Raw genomic sequence first — 11,200 nt, 5'->3', positions numbered from 1 at the left:
CATAAAAACCGGGATAAGCGCTCAATTAAGACAACCGAGCCCAATGCCAAGGTGACGTCTAACTACATTTACATCTATGCTATAAATGATAGAACAGCTAACTCATTTCCTATTCAGTAATGCCTAGGCCCCTTAATACGGACTCCAGGAAAAGCTATATTATGACTCAAACCGACAAACTCCATCCCGATGCCACCTGAGAATCTAAACTGCATTTGCACACGTATACTAGGAGAAAACAGCTAGGCGTGTAGATGCCAGTATATCATTGGTGTTTCAAACGAAATATACGATCTAGTTGAGCTATACTGTTGCACGTTTGATGGTTACCGGAGACGTGTAAAATGATCAAATCATGCTGTATCATCGTAACTGAAAAGAAATTTCAGCAACGTCACTTTTAATCACGTGGCAAAGTGAAAGGCTGGAAATGACAAACATCGAACACTGAACAAACGATGGAAACACTCTCACAGTCAGTCCTACATTCAAATATAAACATTGTAAATAACAAAATAAAAGCAGGATTTGTCTCCATTGGGTAGGCTACATAAACTGTTCTAGGCGATCAGTTAATTCAAGTTTCATTTCGAAAAAAAAAAAAGATTTCAATTGTGGGCCGGTATCTGTGGGTATGCGAGATCCTGCAGCGACGCAAGCTCGCTGTGCTCAGTGTGTTTTTGTTTTTTTTGACTCGAAACGGTTGCAATTCCCGTCGACGGACAGCGCGGGGCGCCCGCCTGCAGCAGCAGGCTGCATCGACTAAACGTGCTGACGTCAGAGCAGAAGCGTGCGGCGTTGCATCCGTGCGTGCGTCCGTCCGTCTCCATGCCACGACTTGCTGTTTCGTTCCATCTTGAGAAGCGGCGAATCAGTGAAGCAGCGCTCGGCAGTGTTGACAGTAGGCCTCCCCAACCTGCAGTAGCTCACCTTTGTCTCTGGCCGTGCCTGTCTGCGACGGAGCTGCGCAGTGGCTCTGTAGCGGTCTGTCTACAGACCCAGCAGGGTAAGGTTTGCACCTTCTTACCGCTCATTAATCTTTCTGTGACTCATGGAAGAAGACAAACCTTCCTTAATTCGCTTTTGCATTTATGCAGTTTTGCAGAATTTAATAAACGTTTTTAAAATGCATATACACACAAGTAATTCCGTTCGCCGGTGCGCTGTAAATGTACTGTCTTGGCGAAGGGGGCGGTTTTCCGTGATTTGCAAAAGTAGTGCTCGAGTGGCACCTACCTTTGCAAGAGATTCACTTACTTCCCGAGAAAGAACGGGCATGATACGCCTCCGGTTAAGCGTAGATACTGCTAGCGCACTGGTTTTAAAAACAGCGCCTATTGCATAGCCTGTACATTCAAGAGCTGAATTTGTCGTGGAATCACTACTTGTGGACACACGAGCACACGCAGAGGCACACACAAACACACGTGTCCTGGCTGTCATATATCCTCCTGAGTGTGTCAAGAACGTACAGACGTGCTTTGGCGTGGGCGCACACACACACACACACGCACGCACACACACACACGCCACAACCACTATAATTAACGCCACAAACAAAATACAGCACTCACAATATTCACAGTATTGACGCTTCTGATCATATGCATCGCATGCTGAATTATATTACCGGGACTTAGTTTTAGGCTGCGTGTTGCTGTTGAGTAGTTTATCAATATTGATGTTGCTGGGGTAAATTGAATCTGCAAACTTCCCTTCCTGAAAGGATCATTTCCATAGCCGATGCTGAAAAGGCCGAAAAATGGCACGTCACAGTTCTACAGCAGAAACGAGATGTTACTTCGCAAAATATAAATACGTGCCTAAATGCGAAAGCACGTCAGCACCAGCTCGCGCCAAAAAGGCTACAATGGAAAGTCGGGCCGTGTGTGGAGAAAAGCAGGCCTTTTGGCGTGTAATAACTCGATCCTGTCTTTGATTTTAGATTTTAGTAAGATAAGCCTTCCACTGGCATGGTACTTTTCACAGTGAAGTCGGCAGATTCAACCACGTGTATTCAGTTCGGATCCCACCAAACGACTGTCACTCCACTTATTTCATGTGAAGTTATACGATGCATAAAGTTCTCGAAATCATGTGGTTATTTTTTTGACGGAGATTTATAATTCAAAGAAAAAGTTAAGGGGACGTGCTTAATGAATTAATGCTTTCAGCCTTCATTGTTTTTAGATGTACGTTACGGAGAAAAAGGTATAACTAACTCAGGTTTACCGCATCTCTTGGAATTCTGGAAAAAAATACTGTTAGGATGTTTCTTTAGAATCAGACATTGTTGTTATTTCATTTACTCCCTAATGAGCTCATTCTGGGCACTGACCTGGCGTTGATGAAATACCTTAAATTCTCAAAATCATTTTTCATGAAAACCTTTTTATTTTCCTGCTGCTCTGTATCTGGGAGGTGGTTACGTTACGTTAGGTTAGCTTAGGTTAGGTGTTTTAGTTCCAGTTAATGCTGATGCAAGTTCAGGTTTTGCCACTACATTTTTACTACCTAAAATGGAACATGCGGACGTGAATGGCTCTATTTGAAATATGACAGCATGGTACAGTATTTGGCCGCGTGGCCTCTTCAGCTTAAAAGTTAAAAAGTTAAAAAGGAAGATGTGACTACGTCCCACTGTTATGCCATTACTGGTGGTTAATCCATCACGTCATTTGAGTCCTGGAAGTAAGTTATAAAGTCATGTTTTGTATTAAAACAGAACGATGCATGCGTGGTGTTACTTTTCTCGTTTTTTTTTTTGTTTTGCTCTTTTTTTTTGCTAACCTTTGAGTGTTGTAGCACGATCTTTCCGCAGAATCCTCCACGATGAAAGAGTGCAGAATGCTCCACGAAGAAAGATGTAATGGGATGTGATTATCATCACAAAAGGATAGCACATTTGTCCAACAAAGTCAATAAGCACAGTAACTGATGATAATAATAATCATAGTAAAATAATAATAAAAAAACACATCATTTGCTTTATAATTACTGGGGACTGTAGAGTGAAGGGCTAATAGGCCACTCCGTACAAGCGACGGAGAGAAACAGAGACTGAAGTCGTTTATCATGTGATCGGAGCAACGTCAGAATGCTCGTCACATCTGAAAGGCATAACTGAACGGAAAGATCGACCACAATCCGCGGGAGAGCGTTAAAGATATTCATTCATGTCATTTGAATTAGCTGTATGTTTTTCCGTTGGAAATGTTCTGATTGCAGGTACCTTTTCACAATTATTTACGGCCTTATAATATGGATGTGCACCGGGCTGGTGAGCTCCTGCGAGTATTGGATGGATGGTCATCTCAGCATTTGACCCTTAAATTGAACGAAAAAAAATTGGCAAGCGAATTTTTTCTAGATTGGTAGGCTGAACAGTATTATGAGTTTGTATGCCCAGTAAATCAACTGTAAACATGGAATCGCAAGGAGGGACAAGAAGGGACAAAATGTAAACGCTTGTTTAAATTTTATGTATCGGAGTTAAGCACAAATGCTTTCCTGATAGGCCTAAATTTTAAGATGCAACCATTTGCCAACTACTTAAAACAGTTTTATATATCTCTTCTATGTGTATTAAAAGTACATGGAACTAGAAAATCCGAGATCGACAGGAGAAGCAGCCCACAAGGCGAGAGGAGGACACACACGAATACCCAGACATGATTTATTTGACGTAGGAGGAAGATGAAAAACTGATGACGTAATGGCCTACAGCTGGCGACAGACAAGATCAAAGCGTTCATGTGAGGAAGCGATTGTCAGCGTCAAACACACGGCGCCCCGGTGACGAGGTCCGTGAGGGTAAAGCTGTCGGGCAGTTTCGGCCAATTTCGGTATCTGGCCACAAAGTGTCAGAACAAATTCACAAAGCTCGACTACATTCGCCACTCAGATATATTGATACAATTTATTGCGCTGTTTTTAGTTTGTTTTTGTCTGATTTTCGTGCATCACCTTTTTTTTTATTCTTATGTGCTTCCTTACCTCGTGCAGTGTATTTGGATGGTATTAACATAATGTTAATACACAATAATGTTTTGTTTTTATTTTTATGTTACATTATTTCACTATATATTTCTATATATTCATTTACCTTGCAGACGCATGGAACATTAAACACGCTGCATCAGATAAAAGACAAACAATAACTTGGATACTGAGCAGGCTGAATTATGATGAAAGATGAAAAGTGTTGAAATAACCACAATACTTCTTCTCTTGCTCTTAATATTACTAACAACAATAATATAATACATTTTAGCTAATTTAATGAATAATAAATAAGAATGTTGTAATTTTGCAGGATTACAAAAGTCAAATTACGCACTAAATGGTTTGTAAAAACTGAATTTTGTCTCTTCAGCGGCTGTTAAATTACTGAATCTCTATTTATTGCTGAAAAGATGAAGCGTGTCGGCGATTGCCGACAACATATCATTTTGTGTAAAAAAAGGACGTTTTACTTGTTAGGCCTACTTTTTTTCTTTTTTGTAATCACGTTAAATAAACCGCTTTGTAAATTAGATAAAAAAATCTTGTTTCGTGCGTTAGCTCCAGAAGCTGTTGATGTTGTTTGCCAAACTGAAATTGAAAAAATATTTAATTATAATATTTTTTCAGACACTGTCAGATTTTATTGAATCAACTTTGGAAAAGTAAAACACATTATTAAAACACGCAAAGTACTGGTCAAGTTTCAGGAAAGAATAAACGAATGTGTCTCAGAGATGAAATATGGATTCGAACTTAGCCGTTTATTTTGGAGCGATAGACAGATCTTAGAGCAAGACATTTCTTCAACAGAAAAAGTACCGTTTTCTATGAAGTGCCGCCGTTTGAAAACAAGTTGCAGACTTTTATATAACACAAACGAGGGACATTTTCCGCTCAAAGCTGTTCACTATTTCAGAATTATTGTACAGCATCGTATTGGCAAATATCGATTATAATAACGATAAGGCTTACATATTTTGCAGAAAATACGCCAAAGCAACGAAGAACGACATAACAAACACCTATTTTTGTGGCTATTCAATCTCTGTTAAAAGAAATTCGTTATAATATAGAGAAGCCTCAGATTCTAAGTTCCAAATTTATGTATATTGCAAATTTTCTTTTTATTTCAGCTAGTAATGAGTAGCATTTTTTTCCGTTTCCTGCGCAACGCTTTTCCTTTGCCTCAGCCACAGCTGAACTCGATATGTTCTGAAAATATAAAAAAGAGATAACATGTTTCTGCTTTAATTGTTTTTATTATATTCAAACTGGGCCTGAAATTCCCCGGTCAATGGACTTCCAAATACCGACAGTTTTTTTTAATGAAGCTAATCTAATGAAACTGGATTGTTTTTATATGTATGTGACTAGCTTCTTTACAGTAATTGTAATTCAGTATCGAGTTCTTTGGGCATTTTCTTTAGACTTGCCAGTTAATTGAAATTGTTTATTTATTTATTTATTTTAACAATTTAAAATACTATTTTAGTAGGTACCAATTACAAATTTAAAATGTTTTCGATACTTTATTATATGTATTATTATTAAACATGTATTATATACAATATTTTACCCAAACTTTGGCATAATCATGTACCATCTAGAATATCAGTGCAAATAAATTAGGTACTTATAATATATGGCTATATAACATAAGCATATAAACAAATAACCTAAACAAATATTATATTTTAAAATTTGTAAAAGATCCCGGGTTGTATGGCTTACATTTCCAGTGATCACAGAGTCCGTATGTCTCTACTAGAGCCACGAAAACCATTCAGATTTTTCCAGGTTTTTCGGGATAAACATTCCTGTTACTGTATTGAAGCAAACGTCAAAACTGAAGTTACCTTTAAAATATCTAGGGTAGCAATATCAAATTCTTTAAAACAAGCAATCTGTTCGTCGAACTAAACTATTAATTCATTAATCCGTTTAGGGGACATATATGTTTAGATATTAAGCACCTTAAATAGACATAGAATTTAGCCATTTCTTCGTAATAAAAGTCGTATTTTTTAACCTTTACATGAATATCAGTAGGTCTACGGAAGCTTCATGTATTATTACTTACAGCTCCCCTAAGGTAGGCTACTTATTTCTGCCTTTACCGATGCAAGAATATTTCCTTTTTGAAAAGCAAATAGAAATAAATAGCATGTCTTACTATTTCTATGGTAGTTCTGTCGCCCCAATATTATAAATACATAAATACTTAGGAGATACATATACAGCACATCAAGTGGTTTTGAATTTTCAATAAATGAACGACATCTTTCGTTTATTTGAGCAAATGGTTGTCCTGCACATATTTCTTGTTCTAATTATTTCACTTCTGCAGAAACTCACGGTTCCCCCTATGAATTATACCATATTTAATCAGACTACATCAATAGTTAATCATGAAGCTGATTTTAAATTGTTGTAGAGATCAATTACCAGCTAACATTGTGCATAATGGTAAAACACATTGAAACATTGCGTAGAGCAGGCCTATGCATGCTGTTATTTATTATTTATTTTTAAATACTTGTGTGTTTTGCTTTTTACTTTCAACTTTGTTCTCGGTTATGAAACATTTTAATATACGTATACAAATAATGTCATAGAATCTAAATAAAATAAATAAAAACATTAATTAGACTGCCCAAAAGACATGGCAAAATATCACCACCTGCTAAAGATAAATGATTACATTACGGATGCAACATTTTAAAAGTTTACACAGTTTACACAGTTCGAAAGTTATTCACTCAAAAGCCTGAATTGTAAATGCGTTCGGTTGCTTCAGAATGAATTCCCGTTTGCCTTTCGTTTTTTGTGAATATGGATTCTGGCCTAACAGCTTAAATATGGGATAAAGATTTGCCTGAGACGTCCACTGATGTCTGTAAGCATTCCCAATGCACGTGGGAAAACACGCAAATGGTCTATCATCGTACATGCTGTATTCGCCAGGGCGCAGCCTGCGGACGGAGTGTTTCACCCAGACGCACCAAAGCCCTCATTATACAGCAGAGTGTGCCTGCTCACTGCCTCTTATGCTAATGATGTTTTCAGGTCTTGTTGTTTATTTTACATAGTTTTTTTCACTCAAATATCAGGTCAGGAATCTAATTACTGAAATCATGGAAATTCTGAGCCAAAACTCGTGCCAATGGTTTCTTTAAAGACTGAATTCCCACGACGACTTCCTTCGTGCAATAACGCCAGTCTTCTCATGTAAGGAAAATGAAAGTTTGCAAATTTGCAAACGTTGTTACAAACAATTTTAAATCTCAGATGGTGAAGTGCTGAGGTACTTATGATGAATTTATCCTTAACAGCTGTCGTAATGATATTCAGCGGAATAAGTGGATATTCGAAAACGTAAACTGTGCGAATCGCCCAGAGAAAAGCAAGAGTGCGCGTAAATGAGGTTTCCGTGTCTGATTCACCCTAAGAGCGCCCTTTTCTCTCGTTTTCGTGCAGGTCAAAGGAAAGCTGGACACCAGCTTTAAATTAAAATAGCGTTAAATAGCGGGACACTGAAGGACCCTCTCCTCCTGAAATTGGCTGTGAATTATTTTCGTGGTTACGGATGACCAACCTGACCGATAACCAGAAGGTCGCAGTGTCGGATCCCGTGTGGGATGCTGCTGTTTCGCTTGCAGAGTACGAAGTCTGATTTGCTTCTATACACATCCGGTTTGATCAATATACAAGAAGGAAGTGAGTCTGTTCGCTGAGAAAACACGCAGCAGAAGTTTGCGGCTAGGTGACCCGAGATTGACGAAGTTGCATTGCCACGTATCCAACTGATGTATATTCCGTAGATGTAAAAATTGTATTTTTCTTTAGCTATGCGTTCTCCTACTGTTTGCCATTTATAGAGATGTCATCTATTACCAGCATCAATTTAAAAGTCAAGAAACTGTATACTACTGTGAGCTCAAGGGGAAACGGAAACGTTTTCTTTTTAAAATGTCGTTCAATTACACGGAGACAGCATGAGCTGACAGTTTTATTTAAATTTACGTCAAAGTTTGCGCCTACTAAGCTAAATAAATAAATATTCAATTATTTAAAGAGTCGAAGTAATCCACCCCGTCATTACTTTTGAAACCTCGAAGGAAACTTTTTTGCTTTGGGGATAAGTAGTGTCCTTGAAATGGAAGTGGAATTTCCATTGGAGGTTGCTGGTTGGGTATCTCGAAAAAAGAGGTTTACGCCCGTAGCGGAAATAGCTCAATGGCCCCATAAAATGCAGTTTTGTCGAATACTTGTTTCCACCTTCAAATGTATTCAGAGAAAACCGTCAACCAGCTTAATCTAATTAACTTGTTTTTATTCAGAGGGTCGAATATTTGTAGCTAAAGGGGCATTCGCATAGCGTGAAAGGAGTGGCGTTAATTAACGAGGCGACCATATTGTCAAAATAATTTCAGCAGCGCGTGGACAGGAGCAGGGAGAATTTCAAACCCCATTTTGAGTTGCTGAATTCTTACCCGTTATTGGTGAATTAAAACATAAATAGGGCTGCTCACATGCATAAAGGCACAACTGTAGTAGTTTCGGTTAAAAAAAACGTATGGAAACTCTAATTTTGCGTCCCTGTTAGCGACAGGTGAAGTGCACGCGCTGAAATGTGTATGTTGTGTGTGTCTGCGCAGATCTCGCGAGAACGGCGGCGTGGCTGGCTGGCTGTGGGGTTGCAGCAGACAGAGGGAGAAGGCAGGCAGCATCATGGCGGACAGAGACAGTGGAAGTGAGCAGGGAGGAGCAGCCACGGGCCCGGGCGTCGGTTCTTTGCACCCAGTGACAGGAGGGGCGGGCTCGGCTTCCGGGCTGCAGCACGAGACGCAGGAGCTCGCCTCGAAGCGGGTTGACATCCAGAACAAGCGGTTCTACCTGGACGTAAAACAGAACGCGAAGGGCCGCTTCTTGAAGATAGCCGAGGTCGGGGCCGGGGGAAACAAGAGCCGCCTCACTCTCTCCATGTCCGTGGCGGTCGAGTTCCGCGACTACCTGGGGGACTTCATCGAACACTATGCCCAGCTGGGGCCGAGCAATCCGGACATCGCGCAGGACGAGCCACGGCGGGCGCTAAAGAGCGAATTCCTGGTGCGGGAGAATCGGAAATACTACATGGATCTGAAAGAGAACCAGAGGGGCCGGTTCCTGAGGATCCGACAGACCGTGAACCGGGGCCCCGGACTGGGATCCACGCAAGGCCAGACGATCGCTCTTCCTGCCCAGGGACTTATCGAGTTTCGCGACGCTCTGGCCAAGCTAATCGACGACTACGGGGTGGAGGACGAGCCCGCGGAGTTGCCCGAGGGGACCTCCTTGACTGTGGACAACAAGCGGTTCTTCTTCGACGTGGGTTCGAATAAGTACGGGGTCTTCATGCGGGTCAGCGAGGTGAAACCGACGTACCGCAACTCCATCACGGTGCCCTACAAAGTGTGGTCTAAATTCGGTAACACTTTCTGTAAATACGCGGAGGAGATGAAGAAGATCCAGGAGAAGCAGCGGGAGAAAAGGGCATGCGAGCTGCAGCAGCAGCAGCAGCAGCAGGAGGAACACGCCGACGATGGAGACGAAGATTGATAAACAGAGTAAAAACATGCAAAAAAGAGAAAAAAAGAAACAAAATCACAAAAAAGAGAGAAATTATAATTAAAAAGAACTTTACTGTAAAAAGAAAGAAACATAAAGATTATAAACTGTATCTGTTTAACTCCAAGGGAGCACCGCCCACAAACCCACAGACTGACAGTACAGACTTGTTGTCACTCATCGCTGGATGTTACCCACCTACCCACCATTAAAACAGTAAGCAGCTGCTAAAAAACAGAGTAATAACATTATCTATGAACTGTGTTTCCTACTTGATTAAAATGATAAAGAACTGAGTGTTTATTTCCCTAATTAACCGAGAACTTTTGTACGCGTTCGAGCTATTAAAAAAGTGTTCGCAATGTTCAAATGGAAATATTGCCGAGTTATGAGAACCAAGTCCCTTTCGTGTGAGCTAACGTTTGAATTCTTCAGCACAAAGCAGATGTTTTAGTTTTGTTTTCTTTGTTTTTTTTGTTTTTGTTTTTAACCAAAACGTAAAACCTTTTTAAAAGAGGTTGTCATAGTAAACTTGCCACCATATTTACTTGTGAATAGAAGTGTGTGTGTGTATATATGTGTATGTATGTATACACACACTCGCACAAATCTCAGAACATGTACCTGAGGGCCAGGCATCAAGTCGGAGCTCTTGAAATGTCACGCAGTCTGTAACTTTAAAGGTACTTTGGCAATTGCACGCAAGGTAACATACAATACACATTGCATTAGAGCTGTGCACATATTCAACCGGTCTGTGAATCCTCTGTCAACATGAAGACATTTAAATGAAAAAAAAAACATTTCAAGAGGTGTTAGGATTTCATTTGGTTTGTTTTGATTGAACTTGTAGTTATGCAGATGAGGAGTGTGCTATACCTTTGTGTCAACCTGTCATGCGATGTGTTAAAAACGTACCTGACTCTCCTGATTAAGTGCAGAGACAACATGCAGCATTACCCGGATAGAGAGTCCTGTTGCCATCACCCGGCAACGGTTACAACTGTTACTCTTCAACACTGAATCCTCAAAAACCAACAGTATCATGTCCACGGAAATTATGGGGGCAAATAACGGCTTGATGAAAGTGCTCACTTTAAAAAAAAAAAAGAAAAAAAAAGAAAAAAAATATAATACAAATTATGATTTTGTGAATCAGATGTATTGCAATCCTTATTAAAACCCCACGTTTTCTGTGGGGGAACCTGAAAAATTATCTTTTCAATGGAGAGAGACGATATAAAGGTCTACCGGTAAGGGGGGGAGAGGCGCTCGGGAGAAGCGCTCGGGAGAGCTCGTGCTGCATGTTACCTGTACGGAGCCGCATACCTGTGTAGAGCATCCTCTTCAGCATTAAAAAAAGACCTGGTGCCTTACACGCTCCGCATGTTTACATGCCCCTTTGGTGCAGTGGATCGCTGTTTGTTTTTGTTTTTTTTTTTTAGTTTTGGGGGTGGGGTGGGGAGGGGGAATTCTGGTTCGCCTCCAGCTCGACTGGAGGTGTTAACGGGATCGTAAGACCCCCCTCCCCCCCGGCACCCCCAAAAGAAAAAGAAAGACGAGCAGAATGTGAAATATTCTGTAATTG

At 40.4% G+C, this 11,200-nt stretch overlaps 1 protein-coding gene across 2 annotated transcripts; it reads left to right on the top strand.

The window, feature by feature from the left end:
• The first annotated feature begins 913 nt into the window (after positions 1-913).
• On the top strand, positions 914-10,990 carry puraa (purine-rich element binding protein Aa). Of its 2 annotated transcripts, none has more exons than XM_036524475.1 (2): positions 914-1,006; positions 8,664-10,990. In XM_036524475.1, the coding sequence occupies exon 2, from the start codon at positions 8,737-8,739 to the stop codon at positions 9,601-9,603; it is 867 nt and encodes a 288-aa protein (XP_036380368.1). In that variant the 5' UTR covers positions 914-1,006; positions 8,664-8,736; the 3' UTR covers positions 9,604-10,990. The 2 variants fall into 2 exon arrangements, with proteins under 2 accessions (XP_036380368.1, XP_036380367.1); XM_036524474.1 differs by lacking the exon at positions 914-1,006 and adding an exon at positions 7,740-7,822.
• Positions 10,991-11,200: the final 210 nt, after the last annotated feature.

This window comes from Megalops cyprinoides, chromosome 3 (assembly GCF_013368585.1).
Source record: "Megalops cyprinoides isolate fMegCyp1 chromosome 3, fMegCyp1.pri, whole genome shotgun sequence".
NCBI lineage: Eukaryota > Metazoa > Chordata > Actinopteri > Elopiformes > Megalopidae > Megalops > Megalops cyprinoides.
This window is presented reverse-complemented; position numbering and strand designations above follow the sequence as displayed.